At 37.0% G+C, this 24,004-nt stretch overlaps 1 protein-coding gene across 2 annotated transcripts in view; it reads left to right on the top strand.

The window, feature by feature from the left end:
* Positions 1-24,004, top strand: part of BBS9 (Bardet-Biedl syndrome 9) — a 453,073-nt gene that overhangs the window by 327,477 nt on the left and 101,592 nt on the right. For both annotated transcript variants that reach the window (XM_032871845.1, XM_032871835.1), the window contains one exon: positions 22,903-23,085. In XM_032871845.1, coding sequence (XP_032727736.1) covers positions 22,903-23,085 — 183 coding nt within the window. The remainder of the gene's footprint in view (positions 1-22,902; positions 23,086-24,004) is intronic.

The raw sequence follows: 24,004 nt of genomic DNA, 5'->3' as shown, positions 1-24,004 counted from the left end.
AATTAACACACATATTCATACCTTAATATCTCATAAATAGAGGTTATAACTTAAAAAAAAAAGCTTTTGTGAATGTCAGAGTTTCAATCTTAAGAAGAGTAAGAAAAATTCTCTCAATTCTGTGGATTCTATCGGCCTATGTCAGGTACTAGCTCAGCATGCCTTATCATACAGTGTCCCCAAGCACTGTGAATAAGAAAGTATAACATTAGGTTGTTCCCACAGATATGTTATTTGCTATGGGCATTTTAATCATGGAATGTAAGCAGTGGGCTTCTAGAAGAACATTAGCTAATTCATCAAAGTTACTACAAATTATGCAAACACAAGTCCTAACAGTGGAATAGATGTAAGGAATGGGAGGGAGTATCAATTGAAAGTTTTGCAGGATGTGTTACTTTGTGTTTCATTTTTGTTTGCTTTTTGGAAGAAGAGAGCAGTCTTCTGAGAGATATGGGGAAAAAAAGTCAGGAAATACTAATCATGACATGTTAATTTTTAAAATATTTGGCAAAAAAAAAAAGGTCTTCTATTTAACATTTCAGCTTTTCTGTGGGTGGCTGTGCTGTTCATTCATTAGTCCTAAATTTCTTAGATCCAAGAAGTTGGAAACATTTGGTGTGAAATGTGGAAATTTGTTTTATTTGTCACTTATATCCTGCTAAGTTCCTAAAAATAGTTTGGGTTGCCTGTTAGATTTGTCAGGTAACTTGCCTTAAGTAAAATTGAAGTAATAACAAAGAGAGAAAAGCAACATTTATTTCATTCATTTAAGATTACACATGTTATTTGTGAATTTTAACATTAATTGCTATTGTGTAGATTTGAAGACCTTTTTACTGGGATTCATTTTAGAGCCAAAGATTATCCTTTAAGTGTTGGAGCTATATACGATATGGTATGACATAGAGGGTGATGTAGGACCCAACTTGCCTTAAAATACCTCATTATTCTAGCTTTGGATGCTTCCAGTTTTTATCACTGAAATTATTTGTTTCATTTCAACACTTGTCTTGGAAAGATCTTGTAACATGGCAACCTGGGGAATGTGTCCCCGAAAAACCCCTGTGAACACATTTGCCCACAATTCAGGTGGATTGGCCCAGTGTCCTCAGCCAGGTAGTTGGCTGAGTCATCTGTCAACAGTTGAAGATTGGTAAGTCTGATACATCAGCATGAATTGGGTGGGTGAGACCTGGTAGGAAGGATTGGTGGAAGAGGGAATCTCAAAGAGAGCTTTGTGAGGGTTAGGGTGTTTTAAGTGAAGGAAATCATATGTCTCTTGCTTTAAGGCAGCAGGTAGGTTTTTCTTGACTGCTAGAAATTCCAGATCTGTGAAATAATAATGGATGTGGGCCATTAAGTATGATGGAGGTGGTGAAAGGGGAATATTAAAATTATACTTGTGAACCTTTTCCGAGGTCAGAGACTCCAGTGGGACTCTGAAAGCTATGGGCTCTTTCCTCTAGAAAAGTATATAAAATCACCCAAATTGTTACTTTCAGTTTTAGGGGACTTCCTGACCCCTGAACCCTATTCTTGCCTTTAACCTCTATGTTAAAGAAAAAGTTAGGGTTTTTAGAAACATGTCAGGTTTTATAATTTTATTATTCATTTGTGAAGCAATTGGGAGCCATTATAGTTTTCTGACTATGGGATTGATATGGTCACACTAATTCTTACATTTCTTACAGAATGATTACAGAATTCTATCATGTAGAATATAGTAGCTGATGCAAGGTACAATAAACTTAGAATTATTTAACTAAAAAAAGAATAAGAATTTCAAATATTTTAGTAAGGGAAACAAAAAAGTACATTAAATAAAGTTTTATTTCAGAATAAGAGGTGTTCTTATTGGAAGCTTTGACTTAGTCAAAACAGTCAAGAAGGTTTGTTAGCAATTTATTTGTAATTTTTTTTTACTTGAGAGATGATTCCAGGTTTTTTGTTTGTTTTATTTCTTTCATTCTACATAAATCAGAACATGATTCATTAGAACCAGATATTTTGCTTTTTATGACTGTTTGTAGATGTATAATCAGTAATACTTCATTTAGACAATCTTGACATGTCTGCAAAATAGTCAATATAGATTATTCTTCCAAATTAGCAACAGAAGCAAATTTTTAATGTTTTTTGGAGCTATTTAAATATGATGTTTTCGTTTCCATCAAACATAATTTATTCTTGATTGATTTTGTTATTTTACTGTCCATTTACTAGTAAGTTATATTCCTAGAATCAGTATTATTAAGCAAACCAATCAGGCCAGGTTCAGGATGTGGCTGTACAATATAGCAAGCAGTTCTGTCTTTTTTGAAGGATTTCAGAACTTTGGGTGCCAAGCTTATTGACTTTTAGCCCAACATGGCTAAAAGGAGGGGGAGTCCTAGCATTGTTTTCATGTACTAGTACTCATGAGTGCGCTAGAGAGGGAAGTCTTGGTAGAGAGTTACCTAAACTCTAAACTCTAGAAAGAAATTAGGAATATGAAGAAGCTGCAAATGATAAAAAAATATTTTAAATTATTAGAAGCGTGGAATTTCTAGTCATAGACAAATTCTTATTTCTCAATGTAAGCAGTGACAGTAACAATACACTATTGCTTATTGCAAGGGTCTGTACTAATATTTAAGAGTGCAAAAGAAGGATAAAACAAGTTCTTCATTTGTATGGAAACTAATTGTTTAAATAGAGAAGAAGGTAAAGTAAGGTAAATTATGGTATAAGAGAGCATAGACTAAGTTTTAAAATGAATAGTACAGGTAATAAATAAATAAATGACAGAGGAATTCTGATCTAGGAGGAGACACCATGAACCAGGATGTCTTTTCAAGCATCACAGAGGAAGATCTCCTACTGGCTGCCCCATAGGTCTCTGTCATGCATCTTTACCTAATGTTTATCACATTTTTGTGTTATTACTTGTGTAATAGTCTTTCTTGATCAGTAGTGGATAAATTGTTTAGGGGCAGGGCCGGTGTGTGTGTTGTTGAACTCTGAATCTTTAGCACTGGGGCATAATACAGAGTAAATATATGTTGAATGAATGAGTCATGAATGCATAAATGAAGGCAAAACTTCTGTTTAATTTTTAGGGAAGGATGCACATTTAAGAGGAGATTCAGAAGGATTTATAAGCAGAAGGAAGAATACAAGTTAATGTATATTAGTGGAGATACTTGAGGTGCCTGAGAAATGATGAGTGGACTAAATTATTTTTGGTAAAAAGGCTGATATAGAGGCGCCTGGGTGGCTCAGTGGGTTAAGCCTCTGCCTTCGTCTCGGGTCATGATCTCAGGGTCCTGGGATGGAGCCGGACGTTGGGCTTTCTGCTCAGCAGGGAGCCTTCTTTCCCCCCACCCCCGGCCTGCCTCTCTGCCTACTAGTGATCTCTGTCAAATAAATAAATAAAATTAAAAAAAAAAAATGCTGATATAGGAGAGCTAGTATAAATTGAGATTAAGTAAGAGAAACACTGGTAAGATTGGGGAGACTGAATATTTTTATTAAATTATTCCATACCATGGGTAAGACCTGTAACTTCCACACATGTATTTCTTTTCTATAAAATGAGGATTAGATAACTTAGGACATTTAAATTTAGAAAATTATATTTAAAATTAAATTATATGGTATGGTATGATATTTATTGTATAATGTTGCATAAAATAAGGAAAGTATCTAAAATATGGTCATATTCATGTAAACATATACATATCTGGGTATGTGGAGCTAGTTTCAGAAGGAATTCTCTGAAAAGGTCTTTCCTAAAATATTAATAATCACTCTCTTTAGCACAGTCTGAGTGATCTTTTCTCCTCTTTTTCAGTTTACCTGATGTCTGCTTCAGTGAACTAGAGGTGATTTGAGGATAGTGGTGGTTGGAGTGGAGAGGAAGAAATACATACAGGGAGATATTTTGAAGGTAGAACTGAAAGTCCTTGGCAACTTACTTAATATTTAAGTGGATACAGGAGGAATTGTGAGTTAAATATGATGCTGAGATTTTGAGCCATTATTGTTAGTAGCAAACTTGGGAGGGTTGTGCACCCTGCAAATTGGGATAATTTTTATTAGAACGTTGGCTTATTAATGTTAATATCTGGAACTATTATATAAATATATGAAGCAGCAGCTCGAGTAGTAGTTAGTAGTGAGTTATATCAGGTAACAGAGATTAGAGTATAAGCATGGGGGGGACGCCCAGTGGCTTAGTGGTTAAGCGTCTGCCTTCGACCCAAATCATGATCCGGGAGTCCTGGGATTGAGCCTCTATCAGGCTCCCTGCTCGGTGGGAAGCCGGCTTTTCCCTCTCTCACTTCCCCTGTTTGTGTTCCCTCTGTTGCTGTGTCTCTGTCAAAAAAAATAAATAAAATCTTAAAAAAAAAAAAACAAACGAGTACAAGCATGGGGTTGGTGGCTAAAATTGTGATTTTTCTATCTCAGAATTTAACATTCTTGAAAAAAATGTCTTTCAATTCTCATATATTCTTGAAGAAAGTGGACAAGTATAGTTTGTGCTCCTTTTAGAGAGTGAGACGGTAAGAGTTACAGGAAATAGAGGAACCTCTAGTTATGCGCAGGTGCGTATTTAGTTGGAGAGAAAGGGTCTCCCTGTTGGTTGACTACCATGTTGCCTTGAATGGGAGGAAAAATGTACATCACTGATACTCATGTATCCCATTGCAATTGGTCTTTTGGTTGTAACTCTCTTTCCTTTTTAAATCCAAATTTTAAAAAGGGATCTGTTTCCTTCAAAAGCTGTGGTGGCCTATTTTTTAAGTTTAACTAATAACATAGATGAGATGCCATGAAGGATGGCTCAAAATAGAAAATACAGTTGTATAATTGAGACAGAAAGGGATATCCTGGAAATAACGTTATGTTTAGTAGTAACTTTTAGAGCTTCTAATTATACTGGTCTTTTCCTTCTCCTAATTACTAATTTTAGAATATGTTTCTTTCAATTTAAGAGTTAGCCAGCCTTAAATTTGTCTGCTGAAACTATGTTAGAAACCACACCATTTCCAGTTCAGTGGAAATTATATGGTATTAAACCTGTATCTTTCCAGGTTCTATAGACTTTGGCAGAAATGTTAGGATTTAAAGCATTAGTGCTTCAATGGCTTTTAGAGGATAAGACCCTTTTGTTGTTCGGGCCATACACACTTCACTGTTTCTGTTTCTGCGTTGTTCTGGAATGGAAATGGTATTTATTCATTTCCTTTAAAGTATGTTATTTATCTCCATTCTAAAGGTGGATTAGTAAGCCAGATTCTGGATAGAAATCAAGAAAAGGGGCAATTTTATATTTTAATCTCATAGCTCGAATAAGCCATTTATTCTTCTAAATGAAGAATAAACACCTTTATTTTCTCTGGGAACTAGCTTAAACACAGACTGAAATATTTGATATTTGGTAGCCTATCTTAAAATAATCTGGTCCTTGGCCTTGAGCAGAAAATCTTTATACTCCATGAAGAGAAGTACTTATTTTCAATATTGACTAGGCCCGAGATGGAAAGACTGGGTGTTTTTTTTGGACACTGTAATCACCAAGCTCAAATCTTTGATTTGATTTGTTATGTCCTCACATATTCGGGGATCCTTGACTAACTTTTAGAGGTGTGGATTTTTAAGGCATAGGTTTGTTTCAGAATTGTGAGGTTTGGGGGACAAAGCTGAGATCCTGCTCTTTTTCCTCACCCAACATAGACGCCAACGTGTTATTGTTGTTGTTTTTATAGATGGTGAAAGAAATCTCAGTAACTTCTGTCTTCCTGCCACAAACCAGTTGCCTGTTCAGAGGTGGCCCTGGTAACTGTTCAGGTGAAGAGTGGGATTCTCCAAGGAAACCTTTTTCTATCCCCTAATCTCTTTAGCATCTTGAGACTGAAGCTGATACTCACTGGCACTCTTACCAGCCAAGAAAACATTGTTTTCTTCATTGTCATAGCCAGTAATATCTTTTATCGAGAACAAGTTGAATTTGTGACTTGTTCAGTGGTGTCTTACCTTATGTCCTCATCATGTGCATGTCCCACCCGAGTCAGTGACATGTTTTATTTTAGAAATTGAAATTCAGAACCACTATTACAGAAAGCAAAAGTTCTTACTATAAAATTTTTTGGTACTGAAAATCCTTTGAACCCAACTATTGAATGCCCCCTCTACTTCTGTATAATCTGACAAATCTTTACTCTTAAATATTAGTATTCTTTGTTTAAGGACATATGGCAAAGATTCATTGTAATGCATTGGTGTCCTCATTTCTTAAACAGAAATTTGTCCCAGATGCTATTTTTTTTTTCCAGACAAGATACTGATACTATATTGTTTCCTTATAAATTAGTGGAATAGTAGGTCTCAGTCTGGAATATATTAAGAATATTTGGAGAAACAACAAAACTGGGAGTAAAATTGTTAAGTCAAAAGCCTTGTGTTCTTTCTAGCATACCAAGCAATCTTTTTTTTTTTTTTTTAAGATTTTATTTATTCATTTGACAGAGAGAGAGAGCTAGAGAGAGCACAAGCAGGGGGAGCGGCAGGTGGAAGGAGAGAGAGAAGCAGGCTCCTTGCTGAGCAAGGTGTGCAATGGGGAACTCTATCCCAGGATCTCCAAATTATGACCTGAGCTGGAGACAGATTTTTTGCTGCTGGAAGAAGTGGTCTGGGCCATTTCTTTTCCCCTTTCATCCATGACCATACTTTGGTCCCCGGTTTCCCAGTCACTCTTGCCAGAATGGCCAGTTGATATGTCTAGGTCTTTGTCCATTATAAATTGTGTTTTTCTCAGTCATTAGGGAATAGAAACCTTATGGTCAACTTGAAAAAGGGTTAGGTAGAGGCTCAGGGCTCTCCTTTCACTTGCCTCTCCTGTCCCTTTAAATATAACATCTCAACTTGATGTTCCAGTATCACAGACTAGTGATCAAGGGGAAAATAATCATCAATGTCAGAGATGTGGTAGACTAAAAAAGTATACATTAAATCACCTATACAAATAAGAAAACCGTGATAGCAAAGAAAATTACTCAGTTTCTAAGAAAATAGAAAGTCAAAATAAAGCCAGATTATAATCCCATTTTACGGAGAGACTTACCACCACCAACTTCAGAATCTCTTCTTTCCTCCAGCCGACCACACCTATGCCCTCATATCAGTTTCTTTTTATGCAATGTTTATGCTTTCCCTTTCTTCTGCCAGAATGGATTTTGGACATCCGGGAACTCTTGTGGTGAGCAGTTTCCTAATAACATGTATATTCTTTCATAATATTATTTTTTAATCATCAAACCATAATTTTTCTAAGGACTACTAAACCCTACTTTTCTAAAGTGTTCTTAGTAAAACTAAAATGATGGCTGCAAGGTAAACCTCTAGAGAGCTGAAACAAAGAACTGCTTCCTGAGGGTTCACAAGCTACACTGTAATCTTTCCCATCACTCTTGTGGGCCTCAAGTGCCAACATGGCATTCTATCCCCAGATTTTAAATCTCTTCTCTGGATAGTTGGGGTGATAGCTGTTATTTTATCGAAATTCAACTCATTATCACATTTTTGGATATTAACACCAAGAGTTTAAACAAAAAGTGGCTGTGTGAATCAGTTCCTGGGGTGATGATAATCTTTTTCTTTTGTTATTCCCTGAAAATGGATTCAGATTTCTGGTAAATGGACTCTCTTGGAGGATTCTCATTTGACTGTGGCACCTGTTTGATTTAAGTAAACTAAAAAGTGAGTTATTTTTAAAACTAGTTTGTAACGCATACTTCTCTTATCAGTTGCAATCTTCCTCATATAGTCTTTTTCAGCTACTTAGAAGGAAGAAAAGATAGATGTTGGATTTAGAGGGAACCTCTCATCCTATCAAACTCAAACTTGGACATTTCAAGAAAAGGTCTCATTTTAATATATACCACATTTATTTGCTTGTGTTTTGTTTTACCTTTTTCCTCTTTTTTTTTTTTTTTGTTGAGGCAAAAAATTTATTTTTTCTACCTGTTTTATTTTTGTTTTTATTTGTGTGTTTTGTTTAAAAGGGGAAACTTTAAATGAGAATATTGATGCCAGGACTGAAACCATTGTGGGTCCTTTTCCTTTGTATGTTATTCTGGTCTTTATTAGAAATGTACATAGATATTTATTATCTTTTGGCTAATTTTATAGCTCAAGGTCATTTTGCAAATAGTTATTAAAAATTACTTTTTAAGTGTGAAAAGTTTCATGAATGTTTACTAGGGTAAATCAATCTTAGCCTTTATTCATAAGAAATATACTTTATTACCTTCCCCCAATGGATTTTTTTATTGAAATCATAAGAAAGCAGAATTAAATTTTTAAAAGTTAGTGAAAAATTTGCAGAAGTGAATTTTCTAGCTCCATGGAGCTAAAGTTCTGTAGCAACAGGGGATGCAGTAGAGGAACATGGGCTCTAAGACCTGGGTTTGAATCTGGCTGCATGTTTGTGGACAGTCTTTCAAACCTTTCAGAAAGGGCCTCAGTTTCATCATGACTAAAGTGAATCTAGCAACTCTACTGCACAATTTTGTTATAAAGAGCATTAGGTCCCACTGGGAAGGGCGGGGAAGGCTGAGGGACCTTTATGAAAACGGCCCAACTGTCCATTGGCTGATGAATGATAAAAATGATGTGTGGTTGTGTATATTACACACACACACACACAATGTATGTATGTGTGTGTGTGTGTGTGTAATATACATATATATAATGAAATACTACTCATCCAAAAAAGGAATGAAATCTTGCCATTTGCAACGACATGGAGGAGTTAGAGAGTATTATGCTTAGGGAATTGAGTCAGTCAGAGAAAGACAAATGCCATATGACTTCAGTCATATGTGGAATTTAAGAAATAAAACAAAGAGCAAAGGGGATAGAGAGAGAGAGAGAATCCAAGAAACAAACTCTTAACTATAAAGAAAAAACTGATAGTTATCATAAGGGAGGTGGGTAGGGGGTATTGGTTACATAGACGATGGGGATTAAGGAGTGTGCTTGTGGCGATGATCACCCAGTGTTGTATGAAATGTTAAATCACTGTATTGTACACCTGAAACTAATATTACACTAATTAAGTTAACTAACTAGAACTTAAATAAAAGCTTAAAAAAAGACGAAGAGAGAATACCCCACAAGGGGCAGCTAGGGAATGCCCTAGGAACAGTTATTTTTTGGGAACTGGATGAAGAACCTGGCATTGGGAGGTATGATTCCAAACAAAATGTCAAACAAAAATGTATTCAATAGATTCTAAGATTTTATGTTTTTGGTTTTGTTTTTTAGAGATGTGGAGGAGGAGGGGGCAGAGGGAGAGAGAATCTTAAGCAGGCTCCATGCCCAGCTCAGAGCCTGATGTGGGGCTTGATCCCATGACCTTGAGATCATGACCTGAGCTGAAATCAAGAGTCTGATGCTTAACAGAGTAAACCACCCAGGTGCCCCTAATACGTTATTTTTAAGGCCCGTTGTTGATTTGATTACCTTTGAAAATAAAAAAAGTAAAATTAGCACATTAAATGAACAGAGATAAGACACATTATGATTTGAAAATCATTAGAGTGTGTGTGTATGTTAGCACCTAAAAAGCAAAGTACATTATGGAATTAAGGAAATGTGCTGTTTGCTGGGCATCACAACTGGTATGCTAGGTATTAGGTTTACTTCTTTTTTTTTTTTAAGATTTTATTTATTTATTTGACACAGAGAGAGAGAGAGAGAGATCACAAGCAGGCAGAGAGGCAGACAGAGAGAGTGGGGAAAGCAGGCTCCCTGCTGAGCAGAGAGCCTGATGCGGGGCTGGATCCCAGGATCCTGGGATCATGACCTGAGCTGAAGGCAGAGGCTTTAACCCACTGAGCCACCCAGGCGCCCGCATGACAAATACATTTATGTTGCATCTCATTTGAGCTCCACAGTGAATACGTCTCCTTTTATGGAGTAGAAAGCTAAGTTTCAAGAGATGAGGAGACTCTTTTAGTGTCAAAACTACAGGGAGTGGTGGGACAGGACCAGAGCCCAGATTCAGATTTAATCATTTGTCATGTGGATGGTTTCTGTTTCTCCACACTTGTAATTGTTTTAAGTTTGAAAACTTTGTGAGTATTGCAGGGGTTGCAAACTCAAATGACTCCTGGGCCAGATAGGTAACAGAGATGCAGGTGGAAGATCGCAGGAGCGATGTTCACATTGTCAGTGCTATTCTGAACCAAAGGCATTCAAACATTCAAATGTGGATTTATTTAAAAGGAGGACAAATAGAAGAGTCTGTAGGCCTTTCATCCCTAGGAAATCAGGTTGGTGGGGAAGACTTGTTTATAGATTTTCTTATGTTAACTCAACCTAATAGTCATTTGTATCGTGTGTGTGTGTGTGTGTGTGTGTGTGTGTGTTTAAAGCTCTAGTGTAGTAGGCTGGGAAATGCTTGAGCTTTGGAGGTTTCAGGCACACCTGGTTTGAATTTGGGCACTGCTGTGTGATTTTTGAACGAGTTACTTAACTTCTCTGAACCTTGTTTTCTCTGTAAGACAAAAATAATAATTACCTAAAGTGTTGTTGAAAGGTTTGGGAATAATATCCATTGACTTTTTAGGACTGTACCTGGCCCATAGTGGACACATAATAAGCAGAAGTTGTTGTTTTTATTAATATCTTTGTTTTCCTTACTGTTAGTTTTTTGCAGGCAGCTCTTAAATCACATGTATCTCTATCACTTAGCACTTAATTGACCTTGTATACCATTTTGCCAATTTGGTCATGTCAAAATTCTTAAGTGAGTAATGATAGCCATCAAAAACTTGAGGGGGATGAGAATAAACTGTTTCCCTGTAACCATTCTTTTTAGCTCTAATGGAAGTAAGGCTCATAGTTAAATTTTGCCTTACACAAAGACATTTATTAAATACCTGTTATAAGCATAGAACAATTCTTGCAGCCTGTATTATAGTAGTCTGCGTAAAGTTCAAATCTATGTCTTGTAGGCACTAGAATACCACCTTTCTGGAAAGATTCATTGAGGCAGGTAGGACAGTAATCCCTCTTTTATCCCTCTTATCCCTCTTTTATGCAAAGAAAAGTATGAGTGTAAAAATATTGTGCCAATTCAGGTATCTTAATACTGATGATTTTGCCAGTGAAGCTATTTCTAACACGCATATTGCTGATTATCCAACCTCTGATCTCTCTAATCAGAACTTATTTCTGAAATTCGTTATGGTAATTAGAAAGTCTTTGGTATTGATTGGAGACCCCAATAGCTTAAGTGCTTGTGTAGTCCCCTCTGACATGTGAGCTTTGCTTCTAATTATAGAAGGGTAGATCTTTTGGGGACAAACTCCAACTCTAGAGCTGTGATTCTCAACCAGGGTGATTTTTTTCCCTAAGGAGATACTTAGCAGTGTCCCAAGACATTTTTGGTTGCCACAACTGGGGGGAGGGTGCTATTGACATCAAGTTTATAGAGTCCAGAGTGTTGCTAGACTTCTAACAGTGCCCAGGACAGGCCCCTGCAACAAAAAATTATTTGGCCCTAAATGTCATTAGTGACAAGGTTGAGAACGTGCTCTGGAGTGTAGCTTAGACTGACTCAACTGCTTACATCAAATGACCTTTTCTATGATGATGTATTTTAAAGTTAAATTACAGGCTTTGTAACATTCATCACATAAACTTCATGGTAAAGACTTGAATGAATTTATTTCATTATAATTTATTTCACTGTAATGCAATACCTGTGGAAGGTATGACTTTAGAGCCTAGCTACTTAATACTTATGGTAGACCCAATAAATAGCATATAAAAGCTTTTTAAAAATGGTAGGCCTTGGTCTTGTCCACCTGGAATGTAGGGATGGGTTTCCATTGCCCAAGTAGTGCTCCTATAAATTGCTGTCTTTTTTCTTTTTTTAAGATTTATTTAATTTATTTTAGAGAGAGAGAAAGAACCCGAGAGCAGTGTTGGGTGGGGGGGGGCGTTGGTAAGAGAGAGAGAAAAAAATCCTCATGCAGAATCCCTGCTGAGTGCAGAACCCAATGCCTGGCTCCATCCAAGGACCCTGAAATCATGACCTGAGCCGAAGTCAAGAGCTGGCCGCTTAGCTGATTGAGCCACCCAGGAACCCCTATAAATTGCTACCTTGATTGACATTCTTGTGCTACTGAGTTGTCATGCTTTTTATTTTACTTCAGTATAGTAAACATAAATTAAATGCCTACTACAGGACTAAGGCTATGGAAGGGGTACACCGATTAGTAAAGCAATCTTTGGCCTAGAGGAGTTTACAGCACAGAAGAAATCAGGTACAACATATCTTCAGCAAGGCCCCTTCCAATTATAATGTCCTAACAACCTATGGTTGTAGAAATACCAATAGTTTACCCTTATTTCACTTTATATGAAACCAGGAAGCTCCACTGATTGAGTTTTGTATTATTTCCATGTGGTCTGAACCATATAGCCCTGTACATGTCTTGCCAAAGTACTACCAGATAGTAGTGGTTTAACTATGTATTTTGTCTTAAAAAACAAAACAAAACAAAACCAAAAATAGATAAAAACCATTGATGTTCAAGAAATATGGACTCTAGGGGTGCCTGGGTGGCTCAGTGGCTTAAAGCCTCTGCCTTCGGCTCAGGTCATGATCCCTGGGTCCTGGGATCCCACATTGGGCTCTCTGCTCCACAGGGTGCCTGCTTCCTCCTCTCTCTCTCTGCTTCTCTGCCTACTTGTGATCTCTGTCTGTCAAATAAATAAATAAAATATTTAAAAAAAAATAAAAGAAATATGGACTCTGAAAAACTAGGTGTTTTAAAAGAAGATGCATAGAAAGAGAAAACTCAACAATTTCACTCTTGTGAAAATGCCACATTTACCTCTCAAACTCTGGAATGAAGGAAATGCTCAATACCATCATCAGCACTGTTGGGGTCTCCAGTTTCTCTTTTTGCCTTTTTGGGTGGATTATCAGCATTCCTTAATTGATTACATGTGATAATGTGTCTTAGCATTAGCAGCCTTTAGCTAAAGGAATGCTATTAGGATAACCAACTAAGTACCCATCTCCCCATCATTTGCCTTCACTGGAGATGGCACTCAAGGCTGTGTGGGTGGCTCCATAATTACTGACATGTCTGCCTGTAGGAATGTGGTCTAAAATATTCTAAACTTAGGAGCTATTCAGATCAGACCTCTTGAATGTTGTTTTTGGACGGTGATAACTGTGGCATTCTCCAGGGTTTGTAAAATGAGCTCTGACATTGCCAACCATAGATTCCAGCTTTAATAGCGATCTGTTCAATGAGTAACCATGGTCCAGAGAACATTCATTCTTTTATTTTACAGCTTGATTCCATTAATTATTATTTTTTAAATTGGGTTTTCACTTGGCTATGATAGGTAATTTTATGGAAAGGGGTAAAAATTTGGTCAGCAGGGGAGTGGAGGTGGGGGGAAGGTAAAAATAGTAATCAGGTTTGAGATCAGTTGTATTTTTAGCATTATATTAGCCAAGCATTGGAGTTAGTTTCCTTTCAGCTGATTAAGTTACATGTATATTTGGTGTATAAACTTTGCAGAAATAGCAAAATTTGTCCTTGTGTCACTTGCAAATGATTTATTGTCATTCTCATTTAATATTTTTATGTATCAGTGCTATATGTTTTAAAAGTCCCAGCCGAAGTCTATATTCCAGCACTGCCTACCTTTCATATTCTTCTGGCCAGAACATTAAAAGAGAAAAAAAAGGGGGGTGGGTCTATACTATATAATATAAAGAAATTTCTCAGGAATAATTTGTTTTTCTAAAACCAGTTTTAAATGAATTCTCAAGGCATTTGGCAAGTGTAGATTGGTGTTAAGGAAAATTATAATCCTAGACCAATAAAACCATCATGACTTCTAAGAGTCAATGATCATACCTCGATGTTCCAAAGCATCAGATGATCTGGCCAATTAACAGGTCTCTTTTTATGAAGACAAATTATGTGTGACTGCATTTTTTTTTTTTTTTTTTTACTAAGGCTACATTTTCCCTATTGTTTTAATAGCTCCCCAAATGACAGCATGGTTAAAAATATATTCTAATCCTGGGTTTGGTTTAGGAATTTCAGCTAAGTGCTTGTTGTAGGGGAATCCTAGTTTTTACTCCATGAGAAGAGTAATAGAATGTAATCTAGCCTCCTGTTCTATTTATACAAAATAACACAGTAGTAAAAGTAGATAAGAATTAAATTCTTTCTATGCCTTCCAGTTAAAAACCTGGGTTCTCTTTTATCTAGTTAAAAGTTCAGCACACAGATAATGAAGCACTTCTTACATGCTTATTTGGCCTTTGAATCATCACACCCTTTCTCTTTTCATTTTGAACCTTATTTCACTTTTTCTATTAAAAGCACAATTCTTTTGGATACAAATTGGATCTTTTCAGCCAAAGTAGAAGTTTAGACGTGGTAAATTTTTTCTTCTTCCTTAGTGCAGGGGCTTTCCCATGTTGGAGTCTGCAGCAAACACCATCACAAATAACATCGTTGCGTGGGAAGTATGCCCTTTTTCTTGGCTCCTTACAAATCTCCCGTAGACTGAAAGTGTGTCTTTCTGACAAAAGGACAGCCATGTGAACAAAAAATTCATTTCAGCAATCATTATAGCTGTCTTTAGCCTGGTGTTAGGCAGCCGTGGTTAAAGGTGAACTGAAGGATATATTTTTTTTTAAGTAGATGACAGATATATTGAGGTAGATATGTTGTTTCCATGTGACATCATTTGGGTTCCATTCAAATTGGGAGCCTGACAACACCTGATTGACTGTGTCTAGGATTTAAGAGGCAGTTTAGTTGTGCTGGAGTTTTAGGTGGACTCAGCCAGCATTTATGGGACACCCACTGTTTACCGAGTATTAGAAAATTGTGGGCATTGTGGGAACTTATTAATTGCTCTTTTTACAGTGGAAGTTTCTGGGCTAAGTATGAGTTTTGTTTTCCCTCCGTCTTATCATATTTAAATCACCAAATTTGCTAGCATTTTCAATAAGGTATTTAAAAACATCCAACCTCTAGCTCCCTGATTAACAAGCCTCAGAGAATTTTTAGAGAACAAGTCATAACAGGCAAAGTTCTGTGTTTGTGTGTTTTAATAGAATTGCTAAAGGAATAAAAAAGGAATCCAATACATGTAACCTTTCATAATTTTTAGTATATATTTGATATGTGGTCTTGTGACATTTTACTTTGAAACTTTATTATACTTGGCTACAAATGAGTATTCTCTTCTGTTGAGGGACCACACAGAGAGGGCCAGGGAACATTGCAGAATGATCAGCTGTCCTGCATTGCCTTAGGAGGTGGTAGTCAGTAGTGTGCCTCAAGTACTGGAGAAGGGTCTTCCTTTTTTCAGTATCATTGTTAACCTAACAGAAAAAGTAGAATTTGCCTGATGTTTCTACAGTGAAATGAGCCCTCAACTATAGAGTATTAAGAAATAATAACCAGGAGCCAAACAAATTAGAAATGAATAGAAAGGTTGTTAACTCAATTAGTTTCATCTATTTTATAGATGAAAACTAAGTCTGAGGAAGGTAGAGAAGCCAAAGGTTGTACAGTGAGTAAGTAGTAGCATTACCAGTATTCATACATATCTAATTGACTCCAAAGTTACTTGATTATTATGTCATCCAGAATGTTGGTAAGCCCAAGTTACAATATGGTATAGCCATTAACATATCAAAATTGTTGCTTAAATAAAATTTGCCTTTATTTGTGTAAATTTATCTACCTTACATGAGTTATACTTTATATATTTTATATACTTTTTACTTCTCTTATTATTTTTAACAGTGTTTTGAGAAATAATTTATATACATAAAATTCACTCATTTAAATTGTACCGTTTAATATTTTTAGCATATTCACAGGGTTGTACAGCCATTAGGAGGCACTTTCCTTTCCCCTCCTGTCCACCCCCCACCCCCAACCCTAAGCAATCACTGATCTACTTACAGTGTTTATAGATTTCCCTGTTCTGGATATCTCATATAAAGGGAATGATACAACATGCAGTCCTTCGTGGCTGGCTCCTTTAACTCCGCGGAATGTTTTTAAGGTTCATCCATGTAGTAGCATGTGTAAGTTTCTTTTTATGGCTGAATGGTATTCTATTATGTAGATATGCCACATTTAATTTATCCATTAGTTGATGGACAGACATTTGAGTTGTTTTGCTTTGGGGCTATTATAAATCATGCTGCTATAAACATTTGGAATGAATTTTTGAGTAGGCATATATTTTCATTTCTCTGGTGGTATAAACCTTGGATTGTAATTGCTGCCTCATATGCAACTCAATGTTTACCTTTCTGAGGAACTGCCAACCTGTTTCCAAAGTGACTGAGCCATATCACATTACCACTAGTAATTCCAGTGGTTCCAGTTTCTCCACGTTCTTGCCAACACTTGGTATTGTCCATCTTCTTACCTCTTTCATTTAATTCTCATGGGACTATAATTATAAAATAAATGAGTGTTATCCTTACTGTCATTTTATAGATTAAAAACTCTAAATCAGTAAATATTAAGTGAGAAACCCAATAAGTGGCATGGATAGTTAAAAACAACATATTCAAAAGTAATTTCAACATTTTTGAATCTGACACAGCTATGTTGGATGTTAGTGATCATATTTCCCACCCCTACATTTTGGAGGTGATGAAACTAGAGCCTAGAAAAAGGAAGTAAATTGCACTGTGACATAAAGTTGCTCCCTAGGGAAGGCGGTCCTGGCACAGCCTGCTGTATTCAGCCCTAAGGGATGTATAAACTCACCCATATCATACGACTCCGTTTTCTTCACTCATTCATCCATGCTGACCTTTTATTAAAATAAATCTTTTATTAAAATAAACCTATCTTAATTCATATGGGGGTATTAGAATGTCAGCAAAGTGGAAACCTGACATTGGGAAGCTTCAGATAGAATTTGTTCCACATATGCCTATGAGAAAATTGATGTGCAGGCAGAAAATCAATGCAGGTGATGTTACTTGGTGACATTTCTTGGGTCAGATTGCTTGGATATAAATTCCGGCTCTGCTGCTGACTAACTGCTCTATATTTCTGTCTCCTTATGTTTTTAAGAGATTTATTTGTTTATTTCTAGAGAGAGAGAGTGCATGCGGAGGGATGGGCAAAGGAAGAAGGAGAATGAGAGAAGCAGACTCCCCACTGACTGGGAGCCTAATGTGGGGCTTGTTTCAGGACCCTGAGATCATGACCTTAGCCAAAATCAAGAGTCGGATGCTGAGCCACCCAGGAGCTCCTCTGTCTCCTTATTTTTAAAATGGGGGGACAGTAATAGTTTCTACCTCATAATCGTTTTGACAATAAAATGAGCTAATCTCTTAAGGAGGTTAGTGCAGTGTCTGGCTCCTAGGAAGCCCTCAGTTAATGATGACAGTTATTATTACATAACATCAACTTGCTTAGACCACTGAAAAGATTGTAGTCTGAGATTTGTAGAAAATAAATGAATCATCCCTTTAAAAAATGAGCTTCACTAAAGGAGCAGGTGTAGTAAATAAATAGCTCATTTCTAAAGTCTTCGTAATTTTGAATTATATAGAAACTAATACAATTTTTTAAGGAAAATAAAAGCTCCCCATCCATTACAAATGATGAAATAATTTTCTTTTACTATAACTTTGGGCAGAAATAAGCTTAGAAGTTCCAACTTGAGTTGACCTCATGGTAAAAGCCCAACAATGGGGAAATTTAACTAAAGCACATATGCCTGTTAAGGATGTAATGTATTAGTAGTGTTTTTCCTTAGTATCTTTGTTTGATTATCAAGATAAAAACCTACTGTATTATTTTAAGGGGACTACTGTATATATTTGTGTATCGTTGCAGAAGAAAAAGCACTCAGTGGGGAATCAGGAGCCAGACTTGAATCCTGGTGCTTCTCTGCTGTAGTTCAGGACCACAGGCACTAAGGTCATCTGAGCACTGAGCTTCTGTTTACTCATCTGGAAAGGGGGGCTGCAGGGATCAAGAATTCCTATCTCAGAGGGTAGTCCTGAAGACCAAGTGGTAATGTGGATATAACAGCACTAACACAGTGCCTTGCCCACAGTCAGGGCTCAGTAAATGATAGCTAAGCAGCAATGTAATAGGGTTCTCTGTACCACACATAAGATTTGGAGGCAGCTTTGATGGTGAGTTTAGGTGAAGAAATTGGACATGTCTGTGTTCACATAGTATGATTCATGTCTACTCTGCTGTTGCTGCTGCTACTTTCCTGTAACCAATTTTAGAGCCTATCTTGGCAGCTGGAAGTATTTGGGATTAATTTCACACTCATTTTATGAGTTGAGCATTTTCCTGCATGCAGCTCCCTGGGCCTCTGCCTCATTACTTTGGCATCAACTGATACGGCAGTTGGACACGGATGTCCTTTGGGGTCTCCATTTTATTTGGAAACCTTCAATTCGAAAAAGCAAAACAACACATTTGTGCTTGAAATTGTTAGCATTTATTGTTTCCTAAACCCTTCCCTTTCTGTAGCTCTGTTGAACACCCAGGGAACATACATCTTGCACAGCCAGTGATGAGCACTGAAAAATCACTCTCCTTCCGATGTAAGCCCTAGCAGCTGGTCGGCCTCATTTTGCAGTTCCAGGTGAGCAGCGAGATCCTCGAGGCCTTGGTGAGACAGATCTAAATCTTGATGGGTCTATATTTTCCAGTCCTTTTTACTATGTTAATTCTGCTAAATTCATTTGGCTCTTATGGAGAACAAAGTATACTTGGCTGTTATATGTAGAACTAAATTGAGAACATGGAGATCTGTTTAGTATTTCATGCTGGCCAGTAGGTCAGGAAGATTTTCCTTGGGGGTAATTTACATAAGGAATTGTTTATCCCATTTCTTTCCAATTTCTGTGACCATTTGGGGATAGCAGACTTTCCACAATGGCACAGAAATATAACTAGCAAGACCGAAACTTAGAGAAACGATGCTTCTCTCAGATTAATGTATTTTGGGCCTTGCTCAGGAAAGATCCTGTGGCTTGGGCTGCTGTCTCACTGAGAAGTCATTCTTCCACCACAGCTGTGTTTAGCAAGTTGGGTGGGTCTATGAACTGACATGCTGTTACACTTAGTAAGAATTTTCCCTTGATAGTGAGGAACGTGCATAACAGCCTTACTTTAAGTCCCAGCAAATACCCAAATGTTTACTATGATCGATAACTGCTTTGAATGCAGCCTCCATCAGGGAACACCCACACTCACAGTACTCCACCACCACCCAGGACCTGTGCTGTTATGTGCATGCTCTTCACTTGACATTCCGTTTCCTCTACGACAGTTGCCCAGATTACCTTTTTTTTTTTTTCCTTTTTTTTGATCTCATCAAATGCTGTTCCCGAACTGGAATATTTGCTCCTTCCTGAACAAGCAGCCTCTACTTTTCTGTTTTAATGCATTTGTTCAAGTTGTTTCCTACACTTTTAAAGCACCCTTACCCAATATCTATTCTTAAGGATGAATTTCTGATACCTCTCTCAGTGGCATGCTGGTTCTCTGGGAAGGAAAGGTGTTGGGAGGAAGCACGGTTTTGTAACATTTGTTGATGTTCATGTTGTAAATACTTGTGCCATGGCTGATTTCAGTCTACCGATGTGAGGTCACTGAATGCAAAGCTGGGAAGAAATGGGCAATAATCCACCATAGCAGAGTGTTTCCAACATACAGATACAGTAAGCATAAATAACCTCAAGGGTCTCAACAATAGTAAACTAATTAGGAAGCAATGAGTCGAGTATTTATTACCCTTGTTTTGGAGTAATTTATTTAATTTTAGGTTTATGTGACTTGATTTTTAGTAATAGCCGAGTTTAATAGCTGACATACAAAACTGAAAATCAAACGACCCGTCCTTTCTCTGGAGCCTGTAGGAGCTGGACAAGTTGGTTCCAGCACACCACTGTTTCTTCCTCTATGTTTTCTTTCCTAAAGTTCTCCAGAGTCAGTAAGGCCTTTCTCTGAACCTAGAAGGTGCTTCAGGTTGCATGCAGGCTTTGAAGTGAGAGACTCCAAGTGTGAATCCTGGTCTCTCACTTGCTAGGTGGTGGTCAGGCTGGCTACTTGACTTGCAGTTCCCCGTGCAAAATAAAAAAGCAGGGCCCTTGTTCAAAAGCCGGAAGAATTTGCTTTTAAAATAACTACTAAAATACGAAGCTTTTCCTTTCTTTAGTAGTCTATCCTTCCACCCCTAATGGTGTGTTTTTATTTTCTATTTAATGCCATTCCAAGTAAGAAAAAATTTAAATTTAAAGTTGTTAGCATGAATTTTAACATTAGTCTTATATCGTGCAATGCCAATTTTAAGTGCAAATATAAGAACATTTAACGCTGCGAGTTAAAGAGCGTTATCTCCTCTTCTCATGTGCATGTCTCTTACTCCTTCATCAACCTCACTTATAAAACACAAGTTCAAAAATAAAATTATTAAGAATTTCTAGACAGAGGGACGCTTGGGTGGCTCAGTTGCTTGTGTCTGACTCTTGATTTTGGTTAAGGTTTGATCTCAGGGTCATGAGATCATGTCCACATTGGGCTCTTCACAGGGTGTCAAGCCTGCTTAAATTCTGTCTCTCTTCCCCTCCCCCTGCTCCCTCTCTCTCTTAAAAAAAAAAGAAGAAGAAGAATTTCAAGACAGAGACAGCAGGGCATTAAACCAATTATGGAGCCCTTCTAAACACAGGCACAGTTCGCATCCCTGTGTGTAGTACTGGCACAGCAGAATGTTTGGCATGTAGTCTATGCTCACTTTATTACAAGGATTATTATTAACCTAATGATTATAATATTAATGGCATTCTCCTTTATCATTTGTAGGGTCTTCCCTACAATATCAACTTTTATCTCTGACGTATTTTCCTTTCTCCATTATAAACTCTCTGAAGGTAGAGATTAGATTTGTCACCATTGAATTCCCTAGAGTGCTTCCTGCAAATTCTTGCATATACCTGGCACATAGGAGGTGTTTATGACCTTGATCTTTGTGTGATTTGGGCTTAATGACAAGGCATCTGTGTTGTTATATGATGGTCCTCACAATGAGGCTTAATTGGTAACACTCACAGGAAGAAAAGAAAATAAATATAGAATTTAACAGGAGTCAGTTGTAATCATGGTGAGGGTGGGGGAAAGAAGCAGATGATTCCAGGTGTTTTGATTTAAGGAAAGTGGCCTCTGTCTTTTAGAGGGGACTTCTTGAAGTAATAGGGAAGGGATGAGTTCCAAGCCTCATTTGAGTAAAAGAGGCCCCAGGGATATTAACTCTGGCCTGTAGTAATCTGTCCCTTTGCTAACTTCTTTTATACTTATTTTCTGTTCTGCACAATTAGGACATTATTACAGTAATGTTTCTTTCCACTAATTGGTTGTATATGTATGTTTCCTGTCCAACAAATTATAAGATCCTTATGGACTATAAGATATGTACTTTTTTGAATACCTATGGAAAGGAAGTAGCACAGTATTAGGTACATAGTAAGCAGTGCATTTTATTGTAATGCTGACTTTGGTCCAAACTCCCAGGGCTCCCTGGAGATCTGAATGTGAATTGTGATTGTCTTTTCTATCTCCTGCAACCCCTCAACCAAATGATGAAGAATCCTTGTCTACCTAGCATTGTCAGGCAAGGACCTTTAATTGCTTTGTCTTTCCTAAACTGTATCTCTTTTCCATCATCTCCCAGATACTCTGAGGATTGTCCCCCTACAGCCCTGTTGCTACATGGAATTTGGGAGACCACACAGCTGTAAACCCTTACTTGTTTGAATGATGATTTTTTAACAAGCCCTTTGGGCCAGGGTCAATAAGCCATGAAATATCACCAAATGGTTCATGTACACTAGAGTTCTGAAAGTCATCTAAGCTCTAGTTCTTCAAGCTGGCAGGGACTGATAGAAAGGAGCTCACATTGCCTTGGCTTTTACTATTCCTGTTTTGGGGGCTGTCAGACGCCTTGTGCCTCTGAGCCAGTCAGTTCATTACTTTTAATGAGCACAAAATTCACCAAGACATTGAAATAAAACACCAATGGGCAGTATTGGATGTTCCATCCAATTGTTGCTTTAGTTCTTTTTTCCACAGGATTATTCAGGAGGATGAAAAAAAAAAAAAAAAAAGCCAATTCTGCTCCTGCCAATTTTATCCTAAGTAGATTTGGCATTATAAAGCTAACACACCCTGAACATTTTTTTTTTTTTTTTTTTTTGTTCAGGTCCCTGTGGGCTAGTGCCTGACATTTGTGTTAAAAATGACATTACTCAATTGGTCAAATGTTTGAACATTACCTACCTTTTAGTTATAATAAAGAAATACTGGATATCCCAGCACCATGTAACTAGTAAAGAATAATAATCAGAGGCAGTTATTTTCTAAAAAGGGTGTAATGACATCATTATTTTAAATTACATGGCAAATGAGGTTATTTTGATATTTTTTAATTGATCAATCTCTGTGGCTAGTAATAAAGACTAAAGTAACTGTATTAGGGTTACTTATATTATCACATATTGTAGAAGGTCAATTGATGGTGAAGCAGACACTGAACAATGTCCCCATTAAGCTGATTTCATGGATATTTTCATCTCCTGGCCATATGGGTTTGGAATTACCTTAGGGATTTTTTTTTTTTTTTTTAAGAAGGAAGTGAACAGATGAATGATAACTATTTTATTACTCAACATAGCTTGTGTTTGTGGAAGACAAAGTTCATCAATTTGTTTTAAAGAAAAACAAGAGTGTGCCAAATGTAATTTGTCGAGGGCTCAAGAATTGTGAAATTGTCCCTAACTGAAGTTTGTCATTTCTGCAGGTAATCGCTCTAGCAGATGCAGTAGAGGAAAACCAAGACAATCTGTTCCAGTCATTCACCAAGCTGAGAAGTGCCACCCATCTGGTGATTCTGCTGATTGGGCTGTGGCAGAAGCTCAGTCCTGACCAGGTTGCTATTCTGGAAGCAGCATTTCTGCCACTACAGCAGGACACTCAAGAATTGGTAAGGACCCACAAGCCTGCAGTGGTAACAGCCATCATTATTGAAAAGAGTGTGGTTTTAGGAAGATTTCACATGGCTATCATGTTTTCTAAGGTATCAGATGGAGGCTTTTTTTTTTTTTTTTAACCCAGATCCCATTTTTCTTTTCTTTAAACCATAATAAAAATGTCAAATAAAGACCTTTGTTTTTCCTAGAGTTATTTTTAAAATAGGTATATAGTCCATTTTTATGTGGTATTCAGTCTATTTTTTATGTGCTCTTCAATCACTTAGAGCCACGGAAACAGTCATTTGACTGCCTGAGCAATGGCAGTAAACCTTCAGATTAGCTAATCCTTTCCTTTTTCACCAGATAAAACAGTTCAGCCATTTTAATTTGCACAATGTTCTTAAATTTAAGTGTCACTTCTAGGGTTAGGGAGAGCTGAGATAGCCTTGCTAAATGACAGGAATATATTGCTTCATTTATATAGTTCTTTATATATAGTGTATAAACTCCTTCACTCTTGACCCTTTGAGTAGACAGTTTAGAACCAAACAGGGGAAAATGAGGGTTCATATTTGGAATTTTTGGTGAAAGATTATATGAATAAAAATATTTTAGAGCCCTTGAATTTTAGATGATTATAGGACTACCAGGTGTCATTTTGGGGGAACTTCTTGCATGCTTTTAAATACAAAGAAATAATATACTTCTTAGAAATTAGAAACTGCTGGACTTAATTTTCTGTATTGGAGGAAACCATTTCAAGAAAAAAGTCATTTAAAATTAATTTTTAAACACAGCTATGAGAGCACAGGACTAAAAATAATAGTACTAAAACTAGCATTTTTGAGTGCTTACTAGGTAGGCATCAGGTGGTATCTTAAGTGTTTCACAGGGATTATCTCATTTAATCTTAAACATGTCCCAATAAGG

The sequence above is a fragment of the Lontra canadensis genome, unplaced genomic scaffold (assembly GCF_010015895.1).
Source record: "Lontra canadensis isolate GAN:19392208 unplaced genomic scaffold, GSC_riverotter_1.0 scaffold2, whole genome shotgun sequence".
In the NCBI taxonomy this organism is placed as follows: domain Eukaryota; kingdom Metazoa; phylum Chordata; class Mammalia; order Carnivora; family Mustelidae; genus Lontra; species Lontra canadensis.
Note: the sequence above shows the minus strand (reverse complement) of the source record. Positions and strands in the feature narration are given on the sequence as shown.